Source organism: Capra hircus, chromosome 10 (assembly GCF_001704415.2).
Source record: "Capra hircus breed San Clemente chromosome 10, ASM170441v1, whole genome shotgun sequence".
Classification (NCBI taxonomy): Eukaryota; Metazoa; Chordata; class Mammalia; order Artiodactyla; family Bovidae; genus Capra; species Capra hircus.
The window spans coordinates 22,415,826-22,443,506 of NC_030817.1; the positions used below are offsets into that span (position 1 = coordinate 22,415,826).

Consider the following 27,681-nt stretch of genomic DNA (forward strand, 5'->3'; position numbering starts at 1 on the left):
ACAGAAGCTCCAGTCCAGCGGGTTATTCAGGGACACAGAGAAGAGACTTGGGAAACTTCTTGATCCAAGCAGTGTCTCTTTCTTTTCTGCAAATTTGTAATAAATGGTTTGGCCTCTCCAGAGGCTCCCCCTTGAGGGGCTTGGAGCCCGGGCAGAATCTTTGTTCCCAGTCAGCAAAGCTAGCACACTCATTAGAAATGACCCTGGTGAGAGAGGGGTCGCTAACTGTACTGTACTTTACTTTTTGAGCCCCCACCATCAGTCCAGTACTGTGCTCTTTAATTCTTATCACAACCCTAGGATTGATTATTCCCATTTCATGGATGTGACCATCAAGGCTTCAGGCTGTACAGTTGAGACACAGCTCAACCACACAGAGGAGTCAGGTTAGATGCTTGAGGTGGCCCTACCACAGATTCCCATATTTTATGAATACCAGGCAGGGCTTGAGCCTTGTCATGTGGGGAAGTTCTCTATGGAACTGAGTGGCCCGTGGCTCTCAGCCTCGTGCCAGGAAAACCAAATGACCTCACATGTGAATGGCTTTTCCTTCTTTGGGGAAGGAATGTGCAGGCCATTCCTGTGAGTTGCAGCCCACGTGGCCTGTGTGCTGTCAGACCCACAAGGGCCAGACTCGGAGTCCAGACATGGGGGAGGTGTCACAGGCAGGCCCACCCTTGGCTTGGCAGTGGGGAGCAGGCTGTTCTCGACTTGGGCTCCCCAACTGGTGTGAAGTGTGCCCAGGAAGAGCCAACAGGCCTTTCATGGCTAAGCGGGTGTCCTGGAGTGTGACCTGCTCTTTGGAGTCACCACTCTCTGGGGAAGCAGCAAGACCAGTGGGGGCTAAAGCCCACAGCTCAGGCCTGGCCCAAGTGCTACACATGGGCCCAAGATGAGCCCAGGCCTCCCCCCTTGGAATCTTGGTCTCAGTTACTTCAGTGCCTAGAGAGGGCGGGGGTCTGGGGCCTGCCTTTGAGACTGGTTCCTTGCCAGTGGGCCAAATGGGTTTTTAAAAGACTTAGTGGGGTCTTGGAATATTTTCATTAAAAAAAAAAAAGTTTTATTGATATATATAATTCACCCATTTAAAATGTACAATGTAATTTTTTTAGCATATTCAGATATGTGCAACCATTACTGCAGTCTCATTTTCATCACCTCCAAAAGAAAGCCACCCCCCTTAGCTGTCACTGACCCCCAGCCCGAAGCTACAACTACTCTGTGTCTGCCCCTTGTAGATACAGAGAGCGCTTAGTCTGTGTCAGACACTGGGCTAAGCCTTCTGTGTTAGCTCACACGACCCTCTTTTAGAACAGCTGCAAGGAATGAACTTTTTTTTTGGACTTTGTCTTACTAATGTGGAGACTGAGGCTCCGCGAGTGCAGGATCTCAGAGCCCGTAGTGACAGGGCCTGCTGATGGCTGGACCGTTGCTGAGGCTCTTTCTTCCTGGGAGAGGCCAGCTGTGGATGGTGGGGGCCGCTGACACTCGTTGGCCTGGAGCTGGAAGGGAAGCCCTTGTTGCTTCACTGGGATCATACACCACCTGACTGAAAATGGCCCTGAAATCTCTCAGCAGCCCCAGGTTCAGCCAGCACCTGCAGGAAGGCCCTGGGCTGTCTTCAGGGGCCTCAGCGGGAAAGGGGCTGGGAGCTCTCCTCTCTCCAACCAGGACACGGTTATTAGGTCACATCACCTCCTAGGATGAGCCATTTGGCCCCCTGTGCCGTGGCATCGGCCACCCTCCAGTCTTCTGGTGATGTCTCCCCGAATGGGCTGCAGGTGGACATAAGCCAGAAACACGGGCCCCTGCTCCTCCGCCTCCTGTTCTCCTCACCCTGGCCTGAGGCTGGTCTTGGGGTTTCCTCATTAGCAGGAGAGAGATTACAGACCTCTTTCTTCCTAACTTGTAGAGCTCTGTGAATGATTAACTTGGATCAAATAGAAAGGGAATGGGAAGCGAGAGCGGCAGGGAGCAGACACTGAAGGGACTCCTGTCCTGTCCTCACACCTGGCTGTTCCGCCTCCATGGCTCTCACCTGTCAACAGCCCTGCACATCGAGATGTTCTGTATCCCCATTTGTCAGACAAAGCAACTGAGGCCACGCCCGGTTCATTAAAGCCACACAGCCACTGAGGGACAAAGGCCGGCTGGTTTAACATTTTTTAAAGCGTCTGCTGTGAACAGAGCACCAGACTGTCTTTAAGTACAGGAGATCTAATGTGGTCCTTTTTCACGCCGTGCTAGGCTGTCATAGGTCTTGTTAGCCCCTTCTTACAGATGGGCATCTTGAGGCTGGGATTGAGAATTTTGTCCAGAGAGACACAGCTAATGAAAGGTGTAGGTGGAGACCTGGCTCAGTCCAGTTACAGAGCCGAGCTCCGTTGAGAGCCTCCAGCCACCTGCCTCTGAATTTCCGGTTCCCCAGCATTCACCTGACTTGGGGGGAAAGCAGGTGGGGAGGTGCTCTCTCAGAACAGAGGAAACCACCCCACGGTTCAGCACCACTCCCAGGTGGGTGGAGAGCAAACAGAGCTGGGTGGAGATGTTCTTGGGGACTCTGCTTTTCATCTGTGAGTGAAGCAGCTGACAGCTTGCTTTGAAAGGCTGGCGACCAGCCCTTGATAAGTTAACCAGATACTCCTGTTTACGTTACCAGAACCCTGGGCATTGAGATCACCGCTGGCAGGCCTTTGCTTGGACAGCCCACCCAGTGCCCATGCCCTGGCCAGACTGGCCATGTGTGGGGGTCAGAGGGAGTGAGAACTCCCTGGCTGGTCCCTAGTGACCTCCCCCAGGGCCAGCAGATGCTGCAGAGACCTCCGCCCTGAGTTCTCAAGGTGCCCTGGCCTGGTGCTTGAACATGGCGGCCAGGAGTGGCAGAGGAGGAGGGCTCTGCCAGGCAGCCCTGGCAAGGCCCCCGCCCAGAGGGGTGCAGCAGGTTGGGAGGCTGCTGAACTGATATCTCAGGTGATGAGCCCTAGAGCCTGGACCAGGGTCCTGGTGCCCACCTCCAGGGAGGAGAAAACCATTCGATGAGAAGCCAGCTTGTATGGGAAGTCCTGCACCACCTTCAAGAGGTTTAGAAGCTTGTTTGGGCTTTTCTGGGCTGCTGGGCCAGGGGTTTTTCCTCTTAATTTCCTGACAGTTTGCTGTCTGACTATTGAGGTGGACATGTGGGTATGATTGCTGCTTTATCTTGATGTCCTGGTCCCTAATTATGACTTTCCTTATAATATTTTACACTGATAAGGCACATTAGAGTTTTTCACAACCCTTTCTCTATATTTTATTCTTACGAATTCTTGTAAATAGGTGGGACAGTTTTTCCTGTATCAATTCTTTTTTTATTTGGAAGTGTGTGTTTTCTCTCTGATCATTCAGGAACACTGACCCCACTCCACTGCCATTCCTAGTCCTCCTAGAGAAACCGGAAGTTCCTTCTGTCCCATCCCAGAGGTCCGATTTACTAGATAGATGTACACACTTCCAGGCAGGCTTTTCTTATATTTGCATAGTTGTAACAAAAACAGGCAGATGACTGCACATGGCATAAGATTCAGAAGAAACAAAAGAGTATTCTGTGAAAAGCAAACGCCACGCCCTCCCCTGTCAGGAGCCTCCTGCCTCCCTTCCCTGGAGGCAGCTGCTGGGCCAGGCCCTTGTGTGTCCTTCCAGGGATATTCTGGCATGAAGCTTTTAGGGACTATCCAGTGAAACAATAACAGGTGTCTTGTTGTGAGGGGTAGGCCGAAACGCTGATCATGCATTGAGTCACTGAGATGAAACTGCCCCCATGGACTTGACTGTATTGGCCTCTCTGACAAGGAGCAGAGCCCATCCATTCTGATCAGCCGTATTACACGGGAACAGAAGACGTCTGGCTTGCTCTCCTTGGTTGTGGTTTTTACGCTTGCGTGTTACAATGAGACAAGCTGCCGGGCTCCAACCTGCAGGGTCTGAGGGATGCTTTTGAGGTTACATAGGTAGAAAGGGTTGGGGTGACTTATACCAGGCCACACTCATTCCTGGCTGAACCAGGGCAGAGTGCAGGTTTCCTAATCCCTGTGCCTGGAACAGTAACTCCCCGGAGTGAACTGGGGATCCCAGGGGAGCGGGAGGATATGCCTGGGAGAGATGTGGTCAGCACGTGAGTCTGGGGCCTGGCAGCCAGTGAGGTGGTACTGCTGTCTCCCACTTGCTGAGCCAATCTCGATTGGCTGCGGGAGGAGGGGGTGTATCTTGTTTACCCTGCTGCAGGATCAGTGGACAGGTCAGCCAGGAGTGGACGGCCTGGCCTGAGGGGAGTGAGTGCCGGCAGGCAGAAGGCCAGGGAGGAGATGGGGGCCGCCAACCACATTTGCAGGCGGATGGGCAAGGGAAAAGAAAAGGCGTTGGCAGTTCGGCTCCGGGAATATGAGCTCTGCTGGCACTGGGATTTTGTTTCCATCACTTTCTCTCATTCATGTGATCGCACATAGTTTTAAGCCTGTGGTGCATACAGTTTTGGATCCTGCTCTTTTGTTAATTACATGTCAGCCTTTTCCCGTAATATATAGTTTCAGAACCCATCATTTTGGCCATCTAATGTTCCATTAAGTGGATGAACCATAATTTACTTAACTAATATTTTATTAATAGAATTTGGGGCTATCTCTAATTTTTTTCCTCTTAAGTAATGCGGGCAAGGATGTTTTTATACCCATGGCCCTCCTCTCTCTTGAGTCCCAGCTCTGGGCTCAGAGTCTTGCCCACTTTAGCCTCCCTTGGCCAGGTGCCTGCCGCCAGAGATGTGCCCGCATCAGTCTGCCCGCTGTGACGTGTTGTGGCTTTGCCACTGTATCTCCCCTTTAATGGGAATTAGCCGAAAGCTCCTTTTGCAGATGTGAGAAATGAAGATTGGTACCTTGGTCTGAGTTCACACAGCATGGTAGTGTGTGTACATGAATGTGTGGGGAACATCCATTGTTGTCCCTGGTGACAGGTGTGGGTCCCTGATCAAGCCCAAATGAGAAGAGCCCCTGTGGCCTCTCACAGGATGGACCTTGAGCTTCTGATTCCAGATTCCCAGATGGCTGATGCTGGCAGTGGTCTGCGAGGAATGTTGACCCTGCTGGGCCCAGCTGTCTGCTGAGCGTGTGTGTTAACGCACACGTTCCCGTGTGGTAACTCTGTTGTTAGGAGACTTAGAAAGGTTTCACGTTTTCCCACAGTGGAACCAGGGACCCTGTCCGTCTTCATTCAGATTTAGCCTGCCTGTATCTTTTCAGGGGGCTGTGGAATGTCTTTCTTTTATATTGTCCTAGTGTTAAAAAATCTCCAAGTCCAGATTTCTGGCTCATCTTCACTCGAGGTCTGCTGCCTGAGGACCCATGCTCCCTCATGGAGCCAAGGAGAGAAGCCTCCTGTCTCCTCCACGCCTGCCCTGGTCCTGAAGCCGTGCTCTGATCACCACTTACCAGCTTGCAACCAGTCCTTGGTTCCCATGCTGTTTTCCTGAGTAGAAACCCACCGGAGAGCCCAAGAGGGCCTTTGTTTCAAGAAAAATCCTTGCGTACACATGGAGGAGGCGAGGTCTCACCAGTCCCACTTTTCTTACGCTTGCCTTACTGTGCTTTAATTAAACCTCTTTGTGCTTTAGTCTCCTCATCTGTAAAATGGGGAGAGTAATAGCGTCTGCCTCATCGTGTTGTCATGAAGATTGAGTTAAAAGGGCGAAAGCCTGCAGAAGGGGATCCAGCATAGAGCGAGTGCCCAACAGATGTTAGATGCTGCTGTTATTATTATTATTGATGGCATATGTGTCTGTTTGCTCTAGACTAGATTCTCAGCCAGGGAGTGTTTTTTGGTTATTGCAAAGGGAGGTGAGGGATGTTACATGCATGTAGTGGGAAGGTCCAGGAATGCTGCTCTACATCCTGTGATGTATGGGACAGGCCCTAAACCCTAAACACAGTAGTAGCCCATGCGAAATATCAACGGTCTTGAGCTTGAGAAACTCCGCTCAGACATTGAAGCGTGTGATCCTTGGTCCAGCTGAACTCCTCAAACATCTCTGAACCAACTTTTCAAGGGCTGCTTTGCACTTCTGAAGAATCAGTATTAATAATGGACCTACTTAGCTCAGCCATGAGGGGGTGCTTGGCTCAGCACCTTCACCAAGCACATGCCTTTGTTGGGTAACACACCCAGCACTTGGTCTGTCTTTTATTACATTGAACTCTAGTCTTCCTGTCCTTCATCCCAGTAACAGTAGCTCCCATTTATCCAGCCTTATGTGTGGGTGATTGTGCTTAGCACTTGCTGCATGTTGCCGCATTGATCCACAGCACCCTTCCAAGTGTATTCTATTATTATACCCATTTTACAGATGTGGAGGTTGAGGGTTGGAGAATTAAAGTCATTTGCCCAGTGACTTCACTTTCACTTTTCACTTTCATACACTGGAGAAGGAAATAGCAACCCACTCCAGTTTTCATGCCTGGAGAATCCCAAGGATGGAGGAGCCTAGTGGGCTGCCGTCTATGGGGTCGCACAGAGTTGGACACGACTGAGGTGACTTAGCAGCAGCAGCAGCCCAGGGTTACTCAGGGTCAGAGGTGGGATTAGAACTAGATCAGTCTTGCTGTAGAACTCACGTTCCTTACCATTCCTGCCTGCCTAGTTCTGCCCAGGGCTGCACCCAACATGTTTATTTGCTTGTCCATAGGAGGGTCTTTCAAATATTTGAATGAGCCCCGGAGTCCGCTCTTCCCTCTTCCTGGTCAGGGAGCCCCAGTTCCCAGAGTTCTTCTCAAAGACATGTTTCTGGTCTGCTCATCATCCAGAATATTCTTCCATCTCTGGACAAGCAGCTGCCTGCCTCGGGACTCCCCTTTCCTCTCTCCATCATGCTACCCCCAGAGAGGCAGCCCACCATACGCCAGCTCTACTAATGGTCCATCAACTCAAGACACTCTCTGCCAGTGCTGACCGGAGTCTCTCTGGGTGGTGTTTTCGCTTCACAGTGACCAGTTTCCCATGACTTGCCACAAGATTGAGTTCACCTGTCTGCCCTTGGCTCTGCTGTTCCCTTCCAGCACCCCAGCCACACCTGCACCTGAAATCCCCATTGTCGTGGTGGAGCAGAAAGTATGTGGGGCTGGGAGTCAGGAGGCCAGGTTGTGAACATACCCCAGCTGTGTGGCTTAGGAAAAATCACTCACCCTCTCTGGTCCACGTGTCCCAGTTGTGAAGTGAGGGTTTGGCTCTGATGTGCCAAGCATTTCTCCCAGCTCTAACGTTCTTTGATGACGTGTTGAATAGCATGAACTTGTAATAATTATCTCTAATTATTGTGGTAACAGTAATGAGAGGTAATTACGGAGCAGTCCCTGTGTTCCAGACCTTCTTTTCAGTGTTTTAAGAGGATTGTCCCAGGAAATTCTCCACCAACCCCATGCTGTTATTACTCCATTTTACAGACAAGCGCCTTGAAGCAGAGACACCTTGAGTCGCTTGCCTGAGGTTATCACCTGGCTAGGAATGGATGAGCTCGGGTTTACCTTGTCTTCTTCAGAGTGATTGAATCCTTCCAGTCTTTTGGATTCCTGCTCTGTGAAGTGATTTTTATTTTCAATTAAAAAATAAATTTTTTTTGGCCGCACTGTGTGGCTTATGGGATCTTAGTTTCCCAGCCAGAGATTGAACCCATACCCTCAGCAGTGAGAGAGCAGAGTCCCTCCAGGGGTTCCCTCTGTGGAGCTTAAGCAAGTCCTGTGACCTTCCTGTGCTCAGCATCTTGTGTTTCCCTCCTCCCACCAAGGTCACGACCCTAAATACCACTTGACTTCAAAAGCTCAGCCCCTGACTCATGCTTATGGGGTAATCCTCTGTACCCCAGACCCCAGCTGGGTGTGATTATTCAGACACCTTTTAGAATCTAAAATTTAGTCAGTAATGATGGTAGTGACTACTACGTGCATACTTAATATATTTCAAACCACATTAGTATTAATATTATGTTATAATTAATAAAAATTAACAACTTAGTATGTTAATATTAGCTTTTCCTGATTTTTTTTTGTGTGTGTGGTAAGATACACTGTATTGTTTAACCTTTGTTGCAGTCCTATCTGGTAGATGCTATTATCCCCCATTTACAGATGTGAAAACTGAGGCTGAAAAAGGCCTGTGGGGCTAAAGTCACATGCTAGTGCATCTGCTGGGAGGGATTGGGGGCAGGAGGAAAAGGGGATGACGGAGGATGAGATGGCTGGATGGCATCACCGACTCGATGGACGTGAATCTGAGTGAACTCCGGGAGTTGGTGATGGACAGGGAGGCCTGGCGTACTGTGATTCATGGGGTCGCAAAGAATTGGACACGACTGAGCGACTGAACTGAACTGAACTGAGTACATCTGAGCTGGGAAGTAGGGAAAGCATGTTCTCGAAAGCCATTTGCCATATTTTAAGAAAATATAGGGACTGTCCTGGCAATCCAGTGGTTAGGACTCGGTGCTTTCATTGCCAGGGGCCTGGGTTTGATCCCTAATCGAGGAACTAAAATCCCACCAGCCACATGACTCAGCCCCACCCCATCCCCCCTGCTGCAAAAAAGGGAGATATATGGACAGGATACTTGTTAAAGATGTAATGGAAAGCCCTTAGAAGATCTCATGTGAAAGCAGAGAGAGCCAGCAGAGAATGTAGACAGAGTTGCTTCTCTCCCCATCATCTCCATGGGCTTTGACTCAGCTCCTGAGTCCCATACTCCCGCACCCCCTGTTGGAGCCGGGCCAGGGTGTTTGCAGCCTTGAACTACAGTGCTGGATAGTTACCCTCTTTGTCTCCTAAAATCACCTTCATGCCAGATTACATGTGGGCAGATGCTTCCAGGTCAGTGAGAAGCTGAGCAGGGGTCCTCTGCCAGCCCCTCCCTTTCTGTCCAACGTTCTCTGAGGCTGTGCAGTGGGGCTGGAGGTGGGTGAAGGATGAGAAGGGAGTGAGCCCCACTGTAGCTCTGGCTGCCTTTCCAGCATGGAGCCCAGGCCCTTTCCCTAAAACCTGAGCTGTCTGCACACCCGATCTCATTATACAGCAAAGCAGGTCCTGGTAAAGTCTATCAGCTCCTATCTCCTTTGTCCAAGACAAAGCACGGACCCCCTGACAGAACTCTTGGAGCAAGGGGAACCTTGGATGGGGCAGGGGCTGGTTGGGAGTGAGGCAGCAAGATGCCATCTGCCTTTATTTGAAGTCAGGATGGATTGTAACCCTACTGGGGCAGCTCTGCCTGCCACGCCGGGACATCTGGGCTGGAGGCCGTGGGGCCAGGGTCTCTAGCGTGGGTGTCCCCTGTGGCTGGTGGCTTTTCCTCCTGCCCAGGGGCGGGTGCCTCCCTCAGTCATAATTTGAGAGCTGGGGCTTCAGGACCAGGGCCTGCCCATGCCAGAGGAGGGTGTCTGTGTGGTGTGCAGGGAGGACCTCACTCCTGACTCTGTTGTTTCCTCTCCTGGGGCCCTGTCAGCCTCCTCTGATGGGGATCCACAAGGCCATGGTCAAAGTCTTAGGCTTTCTGCCCCAACAGCGCACTTTTAGCCCTCTTCCCATAACACATCGGGGCCAGTTCAGTACAAGAGTCCTCAGATACAAGGTGTCATCTTGGGGACATGGAGCATTACTTGCACGGATCGAGCTGGGTGGCTGGAGGAGGGAGGAGGGTGTGGGCTGGGAGCACAGAGGGCTGAGTCCTCTGAGGCCTGTCCCCGGGGAGGTTCTGGAAGAGCTAATTTTCTCCTTCCTCTGATCATTTATTGAGCATGTTCTAAGTGGCAAGCACTTTGTAGATGTCTTCCTGTTAATCCGTCTGATATTTATAAAGTGCCAATGCTACCGCTATTTTGCGGCTGAGGGACCTGAGGTTTGGGAGGCGAGTCTGCAGCTCACACGGCTGGTAAAGAGTGGACCTGAGTGCTAAACCATATTTGGTTCCCCCCAGGTGCATGTTTTTGATCACTGAGTTTTTGTTTCCTCTGTGGCCCGCGCTTCGAGCTGGGTGCTGCTTGTTGGGGAGGCGCTCAGAGGCCCCTTCCTGGCAGTCACCCTATTGGGGTCAGGACGGGGCCTTGGGGTCTTAGCCAAGTGTGGCCCCCCGTGGCCTCAGAGGCAGGCCTTTGTGGGAGGGAGTCTGGGCCTCCAGAGCTCCAGGACTGGCTTCTCCAGGAACTGGGGCTGGCTGCTTTCAACAGCACTTTTCCTCTTGCAAAAGCGATATCTTTTTATCTCTTCCTCCTTCCTCTCACCCCGTCCCCTCTCCACAACTGGGTGGTAAACAGTGAGATTTCACAGTCTCCCTAACTGTGAGGGTGCTGGCGATTCCCACCAGGACCCCGGCACCACTGGACCTGAAACTCTGTCTGAGCTGCTGGGGTGATCCACTTCCTGTCAAGTCAGCAGAAAACCCCAGGCAGAAGCTGAAGGTGGGCCTGGGAGGGAGATGAGGGGAAGGTACTGTGGAAATGCAAGATGGCGGTAAATGACCCACCCTCGTCAACGTAGAGTGTGGTGACACCAAGTGCATATATGGACACATGGCATCTGGGAGAGAACAAGGAACCACAAACAAAATTACACTAATTGCAAAGATTTAAAAATTCTTTAATGTTTTTTTGCATCAAAAAATTTACAGCAAAATGAAAAGAAAAACTAAGTAGCCTCTCATCCCCTGCTAGGTGTGCAGAGCCAGCACGAGAGGAAGGGGACCCAGTGAATACTCTTTGTTTTTTTTTCCTTTATTAAAATTATTTATTTGCTGTGCTAAGTCTTAGTTGCAGGACCTTTGATCTTCACTGCAGCATGTGGGATCTAGTTCCCTGACCAGGAATTGAACCTGGGCCCCCCGCATTGGGAGTGTGGAATCTTAGCTGCTGGACCACCAGGGACGTCCTATAGATACTCTTTGCTGTCCTGCTGCATCTTCTTTCCTCTGAGCCAGAGGCTTCCTGGGGGTCCCTGAGCGAGCTGCCAGTCCCTTGCCCTGATACCCTTCAGGTGTGGCTGGATCTTCCTGGACCCTCTAGCTTTGTATTGCTTCCTCACTTGCTCCTTCACTCACTCAGTTGTCTCATTTTTACATCTACCAGAGTGTCTGTTGCACAGGGCAAGGATTTTTGTTATTTTGCTCAGCGCTGCATCTGTGACTGCGCTGAGACTCTAGGGTGAACACTTGTCCAGGTGTGAAGCTGACCAGCGGCCACCTTGCAGGGGGATTAGAGCAATGATGGAGGAGATGCAGGGTGTCAGGGGCTGACACATCGCCCCATGTGGTGGGTGGCTATCCGGAAGGCTTTCTGGAGGAGGTGACCTCTTAGCCCAGTCTTAGAAGAAGAGTGTGAGTTGGCCAAGCTTGATATAGAGGACACTCCAGGCTGAGGAGTCAGTGTGCGTCTCCTGCCCACCTTCAGTCTGTGAGTCAGGTTCATCAAACTTTGGGACAGCCCACACATCCCTCTTGCCTATCATGGGAGTGGGCTCGCCTATAGAGTGGAGATGTGTTTGCAGGGAGAGAAAAGAGTATCCTGTGTGGCTAAGTGCCTAGTGAAATATGATTTAAGAATGAGGCCTGGGCTTTCCTGGTGGTCCAGTGGATAAGAATCCACCTGCCAGAGCAGGAGACCTGGGTTCAATCCCTGGTCTCAGAAGATCTCACATGCCTCGAGGCAGCTAAGCCCATGTGCCACAACTACTGAGCCGCATGCTGCAACTACTGAAGCCTGTGTGCCCTGGAGCTGGCAGTGAGAAGCCCACACCCCTCAACTAGGGAGTGGCCCCCGCTTATGTCAACTAGAGAAAGCCCGTGCAGAGCAGCAAAGACCTAGCAGAGCCATAAATAAATTAAAAAATGACAAAAAAGGAAGGAGGCCCAATGTTGGGGGAATGTCGTAACACAGCCTTCTTTCCCCTCCTTGTGTGACTGCTGTCTCCGCTTCTTGCTCCAGGCTCTTCAACTCTTGCTTATAAACCTGCTCAGCTGTTTGTTCTCCCCAGTCCTCACTGGTGTGGCATCCTCTTCCTGCCCATTTTCTCCACTTCACTTTGGAGTTCCCCAGGGCAAGAGGAAATGGTGGTGGGGGTCATGAGTCTGGTGATCTTTCCAAAGAGGAGTATTTCTAGCGTGGCTGCTGCTATTTTGATGAATAGCTCACTCTCACCATTGCCACTTGGCAGTGTGGGTGGGGAGAGACCTGGCTGGCCCTGCTGGGGGTGCCTGAATGGTGGCTCTTGAGCCCCTGTGTAATTGAGAGTACCATTTGGTGCAGAGAAGTCTTGAGTCACCAAAGAATAGTTTGGATGTAAGGCAGGAAAGCTCTTCTCTCTGTTTGTGAGCTGGGGAGAGGCACTTGCCCGGGTTTTCGTTTGGATGGGCGAGGGAAACTGAAGCACACACTTTTTATTTCTCGTGTTTGTTGAGCCACCCTCTTCCTTGAGTGAGCCACTGGGAGGTGCTTTTGGCCTGGGACAGCTTGGTTGGTGACCTGCCTGGCCATCTGCTTAAGACAGAAGCTTCAAGGTTGCTGTTCTCTCCCCACAGATTAGAAAATTACAGTGGTGATGATCTTTCATTTAGTCTCCTTACAGTCCCTTTTAAAAATTCTTGCTCATACTTTTACAGTTTAAGGTGCCTCCACCTCCCACCCACAGTATACACACATATACCATGGGGTACTTACCTTTCTCTCTCCTTATCCAGACACTATTCCTCTGAATTCTGTCCCCAGTAAACCTGATTAATGCTCTTCATTAGCTAGCTGCCAAGTGGGCAAGGATTTAATAAATTTATTTACCCTAAGGTGTTAATGAGGTTTAATGTTTTACCTCTGGGATACTCCACCTTGTAACTGTCAAGATCGATACTAAGCTTAAAATCTAAGAGGTAAATTGCCAAGAACAGAATCATACCACTTCTAAATGTAGGTGGGGATAATGGTTTTGGAAGAAGGTCAGGAGGGTGTACTTTAAAAGGAGGATGCTGCTTTGTCCATCCCACTGTGCCCACCGGTGCTGCTGGCCCTGCAGGGCGACCCCTCAGCTATTGTCCTGTGATGAGGTGAAGGAGATTGTGTGGGGAAATGATGCTGAGAGGTTTCATGGGCTCTACTGAGGGCTCTTTCTTGCCCTCTTTGACCCTGTCAGATGTCTTAACCAACAAGGATGACAACACCAGCCCACTCGGCATCTTGCACAAAACAGCCGGGAAAATGACATGAGGCAGCCAGGTCCTGGGGACACAGTGAGGCTCGTGAGAGCCTCAGAGACCTTGTGGCTTGTGGGAGAGCCTGACCACTTGCTCTTCTTTCCTTCCTGCAGACATTTACAGCATGGTGCAACTCCCACCTCCGGAAGGCAGGAACACAGATCGAGAACATCGAGGAGGACTTCCGGGACGGCCTGAAGCTGATGCTGCTGCTGGAGGTCATCTCAGGTGAGCTGGACCCCTGGTCTTGGCAGTGCCAGGGCGAAGGTGATGCCAGACGGGCAGGGTCACCATGGCCTAGGATCAGACACTGCCCACTGGCCTCTGCCCCTTTGGGAACGCTGCCCCGACACCTCTGCTTCTGCTCCATCTTTGGCTGGGGCTAGCTTTGGAGCTTTTGAAAAAGTGGGAGATGGCATGTGATTTCAGACCCCGAGACTGAGTTTGGGCTTGGCTCTGCTGCTGACCGTCTGTGTGTCCTTGGACAAGTCACCGCCTTTCTGCCTCAGCATCCTCATTTGCATAAAGAGCAGTCTGAAGGTGGGTCTCTGGGGTCTCTTCTCCAAGGCTAGAATTCTTTGGTCAGGAAAGCAACCACATCTGATCGTCTCCAAATGCTGGCTCCTCTGCTGCCTGTCCACCTATATCAAGGTGATCCTAGTTCCTTATCCGGCCCCCTGTTTGGGATTTAGATGTCCGGATATCTGGAGGGACAGCTCCTCTCTCCAATGCCTATCTCCACTTTCTTATAAATACCGTTCCTCCACCATCCCTTAAGGGTTGGAGGTCCTTGAGATTCTAGCCTTGGCTTACGCACTGGGCAACCTTAGCTGCTTTCTTCACTTTATCTTCTCTCTTGATGCCACTGAGACCTAGACTAGGGTCAGTCCAGCCTTCTCCTTGGAGCCTCCTCTTAAGTCCTGAATCGCAGTGGGCATCTCCACCCGTTTGTGCCCCAGGCTTCAATACTGCGTACCACGCCTGGCCCTTGCAAACCTCTCTCCTCCTGCAGTCTCCATCTTGTCCTTCTAAGCCTCGTTCAGGAATCTTAGACAGCTCTTCCTTTGGCATTTAAGTTTCATTCATTCTGTTTTCTTCTTCTGTTCTCCTTCTTTGACCTCTGCTACGCAGATACTGTGCCTGTATCAGCTTTCACCTAGATGATGTCCAGAGGCCTTTGACCCCTCCTCCCAGCTCCCCCCTTCTCACTGGCCTCCATCACCCACACATAGCCAGAGGGTCCATCTAATAGCCCAAATAAGGTTGCACTGTTCCCTGCTTGAAACTTTTCAGTGCCTCCCTGGGGCTTTGTACCTGCAGCTCACATTCTTTAACATAGCTAGCAGAATCCTTCATGAGCTAGCACCTGCTTTGTTTTCGACCAACTGTTCCCAAAAAGGTGTCAGACTTCAGACTCTCTGCCACAGGAAGACATGCAGCCTTCCCCACGTGTGTGTCTCCCTGCTCTCTGTTTTTGGTGCTTTTGCACAAACTCTGGCTGGCTTCTCTGCCCCTCAGTGCTATAAAATATTTCCACTGCAGGTGGGGGTAGGGTGTGTGTGTGTGTTCGTTGGGGCCATTTTTAAATGTGCACAAAGGCACTGAGTACATTCACACTATTGTGCAGCCGTCATCACCAACACTCATCTCCAGACTTTTTCATCATTCCACACTGAGATGCCATGCTGTCATTAAATGCCAACCTGCCATCTCCTTCTCCCCCCAGCCCCTGCCCACCACCATTCTACATTCCATCTCTGTGAACTTGGTTGTTCTAGGTTTCTCATATTAGTGCAGTCCTGTAGTATTTGTCCTTTTGTGACTGACTGACTTCATGTAGCATAAGGTGCTCATGGTTCCTCCATAAAGTAGCATGTACCAGAATCTCCTTCCTTTTTAAGACCAGACAATATTCCACTGTGTACATATGTTCCACATTTTGTTTCTTCAGTCATCTGTCATTCACACTTGAGTCGTTTCCACATTGTGGGTATTGTGAGTAATACTGCAAAGAACATGGATATACAGATACTGTGTAAGCCTCTGCTTCCAGTTCTCTTGGGTATGTACCCAGAAGTGGAATTGTTGGATCCTAGGGTAATTCTCTGTTGAATTTTTTCAGGAACTGCCATATGTTTTCCTCTAACTGCCTCTTATTTATTTTTTTAAGTTTTAAATGTATTTTTTTTAATTGAAGGGTAATTGCTTTACAGAATTGAGTTGGTTTCTGCCAAGCATCAACATGAATACATATGTCCCCTCCCTCTTGAACCTTCCTCCCATCTCCCGCCCCATCCCACTCCTCTAGGTTGTTACAGAACTCTAAATGCCTTTTAGAATGTCCTTCTTACCTCTTCCTCCAACATTTCTTAGTTCAAGCAAATCTGGCATTGTTCCTTTTCATTTTTTAAAAACTCAGTTTAGGCATCTCCTCCAGGAAGGCCTCCCTGACCACCACCCTTTCTGTTCCTGCTTTGAGTGCCTGCCCTCCTCTGGGCTCCTGGAACATACCATTGATCCCTCTTAGCACATCATTTGCCACATACATAGCAGGATCATTTTTGGCTCGTGTGTTTTCTCCCCACTGCACACCTCGCCCCGGAGGGCAGGGACCAACTCGTCTATGTCCCAGGTGCTCAGCTCTATATACTTGGCCGGTAGGGGATGCTCAGCAAATACCAGAGTGACCGAACGCCCAGCTGGGCTTTCCGGATACCTACCAGATGCTTGCACTGAACAGGCCTGTGCACGTCTGTGAGGCGGCTCTTCTGTTTCCTGGGGTGGGGAGAGACTGTCATCGAGACAATGCCTTCTCCTCCTTGAGTGTCTCTGGAGATGGTTAGGATGACAGGAAAAGGAAGGGGGGAGTCCCCCTCTCTGCAAGGGGACCTCTGCTGCCTGTAGAGGTCCTCCGAGTGTGGTCCCTGGACCACCCAGCAGAATCAGCAGGACTACTTAGCCACATGTGGGTTCCCAGACCTCCAAAGTCAGAAACTCAGGAGGAAGGGGAAGGGGGCCTGACGCCTATAGTCAGCAGGTTCTCCAGGTGATTTTGTGTGGACCGAAGTCCCAGGACTTTGCTACCTCCCTTGTCTTGGAGGAGTCCTGTTCCAGCCAGTGAATGTAGCTGGCAGTCAGGCTGGCGAACTCAGGCTTAGCAGGACCTAAAGGCTGGGGCTCTAGTTGGAGCAGCCCTCGCGGGGGAGGCGGGATGGGGGGGGTGGCGCATAAGGTACTGCCTCCATCCCACCTTTTGGAAGGGAGCTCTGGGGCGTCTCATCTGCCCAGGGGGCAGTAGGGTACCTTCCCAGAGAGGGTGGGCTGTGGCTACAGCCTTGGGAAAGCCACACGTGGGAAGTCTTGATTTAATAATAAAAACCCAGCTGGGCTTCCCTGGATGCTGCCAGGCCAAGTGACATCTGTAGCAGGAAGTCTGTCCTGTGGAAGTCGGGTGGGGGGCCCTGGCGAGGGGGGCTCCCTGGAGAAGTGCTGCTCTTGACAGGATGAGCATGGCCCAGCATCAGGGCCACCATGCCCCTTGGGATCGCTCAGTCAGGCTGTCGATGTGCTCAGAAGTGGGGTGGAGAGGGTGCCGCTGGGCTGGGCTGGAGACTGCGGTGGGTGTAAGGTCCTGAGTTCGAGGATGGTGGTTCTCAGACCTCTCAGAGACTGAAAGCTGTGCGCCCCTTCCCCAGGTCTGGGCACACGTTGCACGTATACATATTTCAAGTGGCTTCAGGGGATCCCTGGACACCTCCTTCCCGTGCTCTGAGCAGAGTATTTGGAGAACCAGCTCATCAACCCCTGCTTCCCTGAAGCTTCTGACCATAAACTCTGAACAGCAGAAGCTCCTGTGTGGGAAGCAGGGGTCAGGGAAACGGCCGCTGAGTGAGGGTGGAGGGTTGACTTGGAGCTGAGCTGAGAAATGGACACAAGCTGTGGTTCTCAAATGAGAGAGGGGCTCTGTGGGCTACACACAGGGAGCTTTCCCCAGATACCCTAGTGTGACGCACACGCTCTCTGGATCAAAGCAGTCTAGGCTAGGAGTTCAGGGCCTTTGCAGATGCTGTTCCTTCTGCCTTGATCGCTGTTCCCTGCAGTCTGTGTCTGCCGGCCTCCCACGAAGAGGCCTCCCCTGCCCACCTCACAGCTCGTTCACCCTCCTACCTGCCCTCCTCCTCTGCAGGCTCTTTGAAAGCATTTGTTTTAAGCATGTTTCTCCTTTTTGGCTTTTTGTTCATTTGTGTATGTTGATGAATGTTGAAGATCTGTCTCTCCTCCCAGACCATAAGTCCATGAAGGCAGCAAGCTGCTTTGTTCACCCCTGTATTCCTAGCACACAGCCAAGTCCTTTGACATATACTCAGGGCTTAATACAGACTTGTTGAGTGGCCGGAAGCAGTTTAGAGCTGAGAAGTAGGAGAACAGTGTTTCACTTCCCTTTCCTCCCTCTCCGTCTGTTCAGGTGAACGTCTGGCCAAGCCCGAGAGAGGCAAAATGAGGGTGCACAAGATCTCCAATGTCAACAAGGCCCTGGACTTCATAGCCAGCAAGGGAGTCAAGCTGGTGTCCATAGGAGCTGAAGGTGAGTAGGGCCTGCCCCCTGGCTGCCCCCTACCCCCATCCCACCCCTCTGCATCCAACCGGATTTTCTGCCCCCACCTCTTGGTTCTCTTGGCCTTTTCTAGCCTAACTCCTAGACCCACACATCCATGGGCACATTTGGAAGTAGGGCTCCCAGCATGTGGCTAGCCAGTGGATCCTTCATGTAAAAACATCACTTTCTGTCTAGTCTCTGTACCTTGGTGACCGTGACCTCAACCCCCCCACCCCCTCTCACCCCCCACGCCCTGCTGAATCATAGTGCTGTGGGATTCGTGGGATCTGCGTGTGTGAAATGCCACCTCCCCCTTCTGCAGGCCTGGCTGTGCTCCCCTGTCCTGAGCACAGAGTTCTGCAGTCTGGGGAGAGTGTTTGGACATCGGTGCGTATAGGGAGCCCCTGCAGGATGGCTGTCCAGAAGGCTTTAGGAACTTTTTTTGTTTGGCCACACTGCGAGACATGAGGGATCTTAGTTCCCGGACCAGGGATCAAACCCGTGTCCCCTGCACTGGAAGCATAAAGTCTTAACTGCTGGACTGCCAGGGAAGTCCCAGGAATATTCTTGATAACATTTCCCTGCAGAGCAGCTTCTTAAATTTTTTCCCTTTTACTTAAAAAAAAATTTGTTTATATACCTGAAACTAACACCAGATTGCAAATCAGCTATACTTCAATCTTTAAAAATTGTTTAAAGTTCAGTTTAAACCATTATTAGCATGTTCTTAATGGTTAGAAGCAGGTGGCACAGTTTCTTGTGTGCGGTTCTGAAGGACTTGGAGAGGGTCGAGGTGATTAGAATAAAGCACCATAACCAGGCCCCATGAGGACTGTGTCCCATGGATTCGTCAATGGATTGGGCACCTCTGTGGTGCCAGAGATTAAAAGGTGAGTAGTACACAGTCTCCATTCATTCACTGTAGATATAACCTTGGCTGTGATTACTGATCACCTGTTCTGCAGCAGGCACTGCGCTAAACCCCTTTGTACCAGTGATCTCATTTCATCCTCGCCATAGCCCTATGAGATGGCTCGAATTGTTATCCGCATTTTACAAAAAGAAAACATGTGCCTAATGAAGATTAACTTGTCCAAAGTCCCATCTTCAGCAAGTGGTAAAGCCGGAACTCAAATCCAGGTCAGAGTGACACTAGAGAAATGCCCCAGAGGGTGGCCTTTCCTTATAGAGGGTGCAGGGTGTTGTTCCAGTAAATCCATAGCAGCTGATCTTTTTCTCTGGTTGATGATCTGAAAGTCCTCCTTCTTTTTTCTGAAAATTGAGGGATTTGATGTAGCAAAATCAAACTGAGAAACTTGAGCACAGGGGCTGGCAAACTACAGTCCGTCGGGTCAAACCTGGCTGACCCAGGCTTTTGTAAATATTGGAACACGGGCACACCCATTTGTTTACATATTATTGGCTGCTTTCCTGCTGCAGGCAGAATTGAATAATTGTGTCAGAGACCATATCCCCGCAAAGCTGAAAATATTTCCTATCAGGCCCTTTACAGGAAAAGCTTGCTGACCCTTGCCTTATCAGGGACTCAGGCTAGTGCTTGGGGTCATTGTGGGTGGTGCCTTCTGGGTCCCATCCCCTGAGCTGTGAGGCAGAGATCCTGTCTCCTGCATCCTTGTGGCCCCAGCTCCCAGCAGCATGCTGCACAGTGCTCAGTAAATGTTTGACGGCCTCGTGTACAGCAGGGTACCGAAGAAGAAAAGAATTGTTTGTTCTCTTAGGGAGGAATCAAGACTTGGCAGAAAAAGTTTCAGCTAAGCAGGGATGGGAAGCCAAAGAAATGACCACTCTGGTGGTCTGCTACAAGCTCAGATGCTCCTGGGGCAGGGAGGTAGAGGATGTGTGAGGTGGGTGACGGTAGGGATGAGTGGGGAGTGGGGAGAAGTGGGAAAAACACGTTCTTCTAAGCGGGGCAGCTGCTGTGTAGATCTAACCAATTGTTGCTGAGTGGGAATACATATCCAGTATTGCCAGATGTTCTGATTTTTTCAAAAGAAGCCAGAAATCCAGATTTCTATAGAGGAGAATGTAACAATTACCATAATATATATATATAGGGAGAGAGAGTCCCAGGTGGCGCTAGTGGTAAAGAACCCGCCTGCCAGTGCAGGGACAGAAGAGCCCGGGTTTGATCCCTGGGTCTGGAAGATCCTCTGGAGAAGGGAATGGCTTCCCACTCCAGGATCCTTGCCTGGAGAATCCCATGGACAGAGGAGCCTGGTGGCTTACAGTCCATGGGGTCGCAAAGAGTCAGACACAACTGAAGCGACTTAGTGTGTGCGCACGTGTACACGCACATACACACGTATGTATGGTAGTAGTGTTAGTCGCTGCATTGCAGGCAGATTCTTTACCATCTGAACCACCAGGGAAGCCCGTGTGTGTGTCTCTGTGTGTGTGTGTGTGTCTGTGTGTGTGTGTGTGTGTGTCACTGAATACCAAAGGGGAGGAAGACAGAAGATGGGCAAGAGTAGCACTTGCTGAGGTCCAGATCTGCGGCTGGCCAGACAGGACAGAATGCTTTAACAGGCTTGTATCACCAGCCATATTTTACAGTCAAGGAAGCGAAGGCTCAGAGGAGTTGCTAGAATGGAAGTGTGTAGTATGTTGACCACAGGCTCTGGGCCAGATGGCTTCCATTTGGCAGAACGCAGATTAAACCCCGGGGGTTTGGACTCCAGAGCTGAGGTCTAAACCTCTCCAATCACCAGGACACTGCTGCCTCTCTGCAGGGGTCCAGGACAGAACCTTCATGTCTGATTTTCCTCAGCTGTGAAGTGGCGGGTCACGCTAGCTGTGTGGTCTCAACAAAGGGGTAAGGAGCACAGCCAGACAGGGGCATAAACTCTAACCACCACCTCTGTTCTCCCAGGAGGTCACTTAACCTAGCTGGCTGGAGTTTTCTAGTTCCCTTGACACAGACCTTGCTTCTTGAAAGATTTCTAAAGCTGCCTTTAAAATGAGACATTCCAAGCCTTCCTGCTACCTTTAGGCGAGGGCTTCCCTCTTTGAATCCTCTCTCCCAGTTTAAGCCAATGCATTAATAATAACCTATATGGGAAAAGAATCTGGAAAAGAATGAATGTCTATATGTATAACTGAATCGCTTTGCTGTACACCTGGAATTAACACATTGTAAATCAACTATACTGCAATTAAAAAAAAAAAAGAGGTCGAGCACCAAGATCATGCCAGGACCGCCACGCTGCTGAGCCAGGAAACTGGACGAGGCCCAGAAAGGGTTTTGTTTATTTTAATGAAATGAAGTTTGCTGCTGTAGACGATCAAAGGCAGTGGAATGGATCGCCCAGAAGGAGCTCGCTTGGGGCTGGGGTGGGAGGAGACGTTGCCATTTATCCTGGCAGGGGAGCCTTGGGGACCAGATTTGGGCCCCAGTGAAAGACCCCAGACCTTTGAAGGATGATCAGGTGGGACAAGGTCTTGACGCCAGCTGACCCTGGTAGGAGGCACCAGGCCTGGAAGGGAGATCCTGTGGGCAGGCCAACTGTGGAAAACACACAGAACCTTAGGGGATGGAGTGGGTGCTCTGGGAAAGGCATCGGTTCCCTGACACCAAAGATGTTCATGTGGAGGTCGGAGGCAAGGCGCATCCATGCCACACGAGAAGTTAGAATAGATGCATTTCTTGTGTGATACTTGATTCTAGAATGTCTAGACTTCATGGGATTGAGACTTGACCTGGGTGAGTGGTTGGGATTTAACCAGATGAGAGCACCTGAGAAGGAATTTTCATCTTAAAATCTAGAGGCAGGGAACGCCTGATAGCTTTGGGTGCCAGAGCCTGGGAGTGGGCTTGATGATTTAGCATCTGTCCTTAGGTTGGATGGTGGCCATTGGTCTGGGCAGTGGTGACCCCCCCAGGGTGGAGGGTCTGGTTTTCTACCACATGGAGTTTCTTCAGCATCATTGATTCCACTGTCTGAATACTGCCTGCCTGGAGTGGGGCCAAGAGAGAGGCTGGTTCTGAGTACCAGCAGGATAAGAACAGCTTCTTAGGTAGCTGTGGTCTACGAATGACTTCTTCCCACACCCGCAGCAGACTGTCTGTCATCATGGCTTTCCCCCAGGGGCCCGGTTACAGCCGTGGCACCCTCCTTTTGGACTCAGTGTATCAGACCATAAAGATGCCTGTGAGATGGACAAACTTACTCCAAATATAGAACTGCCTAGTGAAGGGATCCATTCTGGGGAGGGTTTTTGAAGGTCAGGGGGGCTTAGGTGGACACGGGGATGAAAACAAATCGCTCTCCTTGCCTGTACTCGGCTCCTCTGTTTTCTGGCAGGCAGCCGCTTCCTTAGTAAGAGTTGAGAATTCAGTAAGCAAACTCCCCAGGGGTTGGGTGTTTCTGGAAGAGAAGAGAAGTAAGATGGCAAGACCCAGAGAGGAAGCTGTCTTGTCTTCCTTGGTATTGGGAGGACCCTGAGCTCAAGGCCAGCAGGAGGCTGGGTTATTTAGCCTTTATGCTGGCAAAGACTGAAGGCAGGAGGAGAAGGGGGATGACAGAGGAAGAGATGGTTGGATGGCGTCACTGACTCAATGGACATGAGTTTGAGCAAGCTCTGGGAGATGCTGAAGGACAGGGAAGCCTGGCGAGCTGCAGTCCATGGGGTCACAAAAAGTTGGACACGACTGAGCAACTGAACAACAAATGGAGGTGGGTGGGTACACACACACCCCTCCATCCCCCAGGTCAAGAGGGACTAGCACTGCAGCCTTGACTCCTAAAAAGGCATTACCACCTGGAGTTTTTCTTGATGTTGAAAAAAATTTCTCCTTGATTTGAGCTGGTGTCCATAAAATTTAATACCTGATTTTTGTCTTCTTCTGTAATTACAAAGATTTTTTCCAAATCATCAAAAAATTATAATTATGATTTTTAATGGCTGTGCTAATTATCTGTTTGTTGAGCACAAGTGTGCTCTGTTCCAGATCTGCGTCCAGTCCTAGAGGAACCTGAACGCTGCCGTGTTCTCTGCCCATTCACGCGCCTGTGGTTAGTGTCCTCCATTCATTCGCTCGTTTAGCAGATGTTGATGGAGGGCTTTTTCTGTGCCAGGCACAGTGCTGGGCTCTCAGCAATGCTGTAAAACAGAAAACATCTTTGTCCTCAGGGAGCTTATGTTCTAGAAGAGGGAGAAAGAAAATACATGTATCAGTTGCAGGAGAGTCAAGAGGGAGATCCAGGAAGGGCTTTGTGAGAAGATGAAGGGTGAGTGGAGGCAGGAGGGAGGTGAGGGATATCCCGGGAGAGGGGAGCAACAGGGAGGCCGTGTGACTTCAGGGGTAGGGGGACGGGGTCCCAGAGGCCCCACCAACCGCTGCGTTTGAGTGGGGTGGGAAGCCTTGAGTGTTTTGAGCAGAGGGAGTGACGGGGTCTGGGGTTTACTTGGTCACGCCTTGTATTTTGTACATGGGATTTCCAGGGTGGGGTCATGATAAGTAACCTGGCAGCAAGTGCCTTTATCCACCAGCCTTACTCTACATGTCACACCACTGGCTGACTGGGGCTAGAGAGAGAATTTTACTCTCAAAAAGTTGAGCGACTTCAAGATGCCTTGCTCCCTGTTGACAAATTATTTCCCCAAAAGGTGTTTCTTTAAAATGAATTTATACTTCTAGCCACAGGGTGATAGCCACACGGCTCTCTATCCTTAGATTGATGCCATCGTCACCATCATCAAGTGTATTTGCTTGTTTTTAACTTTGTTCGTTTAATAGCTGGGAAAACGGTATATCTCTAATTACAAGTGAGTTTGACATTCTTGTAAGTTGGTTGTTTATATTTCGTGTTTTGTAAAGTGTCTGTTCATGTTTTTTGCCAACTCCTGTATTATGAATTTAGACTTTTTTATCTTACCAATTTATATAAGCACTTTGAATGTTACAGATGCAAACCTGTTGGGAGTCACAAGTGAACGAGCATTTTAAACATAGCAGACCTTTAGGAGGGGCTTCCCCAGCGGTCCTGGGGTTAAGACTTCATGCTTCCACTGCAGGGAGGCCTGATCAGGGAACTAAGATCCTGCGTTCCATGAGATGTGGCCAAAAAATAAAATAACAAATAACTTTTGGGAACTGATTCTTGACTGATTGACTCCACTTCCCCCTCAGCATGCTCTGCAGTGTGTGCCAACTGTCTTAGTTGTTGAGGAGGATGGTTGTATGTTGCCGCAGCTCCCTTTCTCTCTAACCGAGTTTCTCAGACTTGGGTCACTGCTCTGCTGATGCCTAGAGTTCTGGGCCCCCCTCTCAGCAGGAAGAATCACATCCTGTCCCATGCCCAAAGTGGCCACTGTTCTTCCTTTGCTGAGAACCCTGGTGCAGGCTCAGCAGCGTTACCCCCACGTGGCCCCTGCAGCGGCTGTGGGCCAGGCTTCACTGCCCAGCGCCTACGCCTTGCCGATCACAGAGCAGCATGTGGTTTCGCCCTCTCTTTTGTGGAAGGGGATGAGACATTAGAGTTAATTTCCTTACAGGAATCCACTCTTTGTTTAAAAAGTTTGTGGGAAGCAAACCCAAGTGGACATTGGCTCAGGGGATCAGGGGTCCTTGGACGTTGTCTCTTCTCATGGTCTTGTTGGGTGTCCCCCAAATATACTGTTGTCAGGAGGGAAAAATGAGATATTCTTTTGATGCGAGAGTCTTAACTGAGAGTAGCTCACCACGGGGCCAGGTTACCGTCTCCTGGCCTGGGAGTAGGAAAGGTAAGGAGTCTGTGTTTGTTATCTGCTCAGTCTCCAAGCCTGTAAATGACTATATCTTTTAGGATCCTTAAAGACAGGGCTTATTTATCTTTGTTTGTCCTGCTTCTAAGCCTGGGACAAAAAAAAAAGCTTCATAGAATTTATAGCATTTTTTAAAAAACCTAGAAGGTGCTGCTTAGACTGAATTTAGTGGATTATCTCTTAATTTTGATCTTGAAGCTGCTGTTTGTTTGTTTCTATGAAAAAATATGGCATCATGAACTTGATTTGTGAGTTAGTGGATCCTTCTGGTAGCAGTTTATAAACCTTTGTCAGGTTGGTTAACTTCTGTTGCCTGCACTGACTTCCCAGGTGGGTGGATGGCTGTTCTGAGAGCTGTGCTTACCCAGAGGTCCTCTGCTCTGGAGGTGCCAGGACATTTGCGATGGCGTAGAAGTCCTTTCCCTCTTCTCTGTTAGGCTTGTAGACACTGCCCAGGTTTAAGATGCCCCCTTCTCTGTTAGGCTTGTGGACACTGCCCAGGTTTTAGATGCCCCCTTCTCTGTTAGGCTTGTGGACACTGCCCAGGTTTAAGATGTCCCCTTCTCTGTTGCCTTTCCTGTTGTACCCAGTTGAACTGACCACACTCTCCTGGTTCCCCAAGATGCCCCCACATAGACTTCCCTCGTGGCACCTGCAACATGTATTTGTGCTGACTTTTTGACTTCCCTCTAGAAGTGGAGTGTGTGGCCTTTGACTTCCTCAGTGGTGCACAGAGTGACATGAGCACTCAGGAAATGTGTCCTTTGTCCCTGCTGAGACCCATCCTAACGTGTCCTGCTGCTGTTTCTGTAGAAATCGTGGATGGGAATGTGAAAATGACGCTGGGCATGATCTGGACCATCATCCTCCGCTTTGCCATCCAGGACATCTCCGTGGAAGGTAGGCCTTCTGCTCTGCTCCGTGCTGTCCCCAGGCGTCCACGTCTCCCATGCCTTCACCATCACGTCTTCCTCCCTGACCCATGGGGCAGGAGGTCCTTCATCACAAGCTGCATCCTGGGCTGCTTACCCATCAGTGGCGTCCTTGCTCTCTCCTAGTCTACAGACAAGTAAAAGGTGGCGTGCCGGCCCCTATAGCTGCGTTGGCCCCCTCACTTTGAGAAAGCCCAAGATGGCTGTGGGGAGGTGTATTGGAACCACTGCTCTGGGGTGGTTAAATCCGAGTAGGGGTAGAGCAATCAGGAGAGAGCCATGAGACAGGGCCTCCACTTTGCTCCCATAGCACCCCCTGGTGGCCACCTTGCACGTCTGCAAGGGGCCGCCATGGTCTGGGGCCGTGGTCTCTCTAAACTTTTGGTTTCACACTCCCACAGTTTTTGACCTTTATGTCTGATAGGTGTGTATTTATTTTTCAGTAAATTATATTCATGTATGTCTATATCCTGGAGGAGGAAAGAGCAACCCATTCCGGTATTCTTGCCTGGGTAAATTCCCGAGTATAGCGGAGCCGGGCAGGGTCCAGTCCATGGGGTCACAAGAGTCAAACATGACTTAGCGCCTAAACCACCACCACCACCACCACCATTGCTATTTCAAACACATCAAACCAAATTTTTAAAAGATGAGGTGGAGGTATTTTTAAAGTATTTTTTAAATTCATTTTGATGGCCTAGAAATTAATTTTCAATGAGAACAGTGTGGATTAAATTGCTTTGTTATGGGAATCTTGGTTTGACACTTAGTGATACAGCAATGTGAAAGTCTTAAGTTTGGTTTATAGATACCTGGTATTTAGGGCTGAAGTGACTTAATAGATACCCACAGTAGTTGCTTAGGGTTCTTGTTAGTGATAATAGATATAAATCTGGTTTTCAAATAGCTTTCTTGATGAGTTTATTCTTTTGGGTAGACTTCTTGTCAGCTCTGAGTAAATTGTTGTTTTTATCTTGTAACTGAAAAGAGCTTGAACTAAAAGTGGAAGCATTAGCTTTGAAGATTTTTTTTAAATCATTTTCTTGTACTTGAATTACTATATTATCTTGTTTAGCATCATTTTTAAGTCCATTTTGTGAACTGAAACCCACTTCACTGAGTACCATTAGCTGCTATTCACAGATGTGAACACATGGGGGCAGTGTGGTTCGTGGCCCTCCTGGGCTGGCAGCTTCTGGGGCCCCCTCGGATACCTGCCTTACTTACTGACACCTGTGTGCTTTACACAGAAGCAGTGTCAATCCATGCGTTAAATATGAGGAGACCTTGGTTTTTCTTTTTGGATGAACAGTAAATGTGACTAGGAGTCCTAGTGCTTTCTTCTTACATGACTGTGTGCAATCCACAGGGCACACGGGCCCTCCCTGTCTGAAGAGTCCTGGATTTCAGATTTCACAGACCAGTCAACCCTTCCTCCCCAAAGTGGCTGCCCGACAGAGGCTGCCGACTTAATTTTGTGTTGTTGCCATTTCTTTGCATAAAAGGGAGTGAGGGGGAGAGAGCCTGAAAGTTTGAAAGGCCATTTTCTCATTATTTTAATGTATCAGGTGGCGAGTTCTGAAATGATTCCTGGCTTACTTCTCTGTGTCTCAAATAACGTCTCAAACTTTGTCCAGGAAATAGATTTGATGGCCTAGTAGCAGCAGGGTTGACATCTCGGAGTCTCTGTGTGGACCCCCGTGTGAAAGAGCATGGACCCTGTGGTCACAGGGGTCCTTGGGGAGCCCACACCCTCCTTCCACCAAGCCAGCCTCTGACCTCTCTGCCCGTCATCCTCTTCCTCACAGAGACTTCAGCGAAGGAAGGGCTTCTCTTGTGGTGTCAGAGAAAGACAGCCCCTTACAAGAATGTGAACATCCAGAACTTCCACATAAGGTGCGTGGCAGGGGGCTGAGGGGCTCTTGCAGAAGCCAGGCTGCTTCCCCCAGGGTCCCCTGGGCCCCCTGGGCTGGGTCAGTCTCTGCTCTGGAACAGAACACAGAGCGCTGGGGAAAGAGTCGCTTTTCTGGAAAGGGAGCGTCACCCTTCGAGGCCCGCTCTATCCCGGCTGCTGCCTGATACATCTTGGGTTGATGCTCTTGGAGCCCCCTCAGGAGAGTGTCCGGGGAGTTCCAGCCTGGGGCTCTGAAACAG

At 50.2% G+C, this 27,681-nt stretch overlaps 1 protein-coding gene across 3 annotated transcripts in view; it reads left to right on the plus strand.

The window, feature by feature from the left end:
- Positions 1-27,681, plus strand: part of ACTN1 (actinin alpha 1) — a 96,075-nt gene that overhangs the window by 39,974 nt on the left and 28,420 nt on the right. For all 3 annotated transcript variants that reach the window (XM_018054045.1, XM_018054044.1, XM_018054046.1), the window contains exons 2-5: positions 13,347-13,461; positions 17,699-17,818; positions 25,409-25,495; positions 27,336-27,423. In XM_018054045.1, coding sequence (XP_017909534.1) covers positions 13,347-13,461; positions 17,699-17,818; positions 25,409-25,495; positions 27,336-27,423 — 410 coding nt within the window. The remainder of the gene's footprint in view (positions 1-13,346; positions 13,462-17,698; positions 17,819-25,408; positions 25,496-27,335; positions 27,424-27,681) is intronic.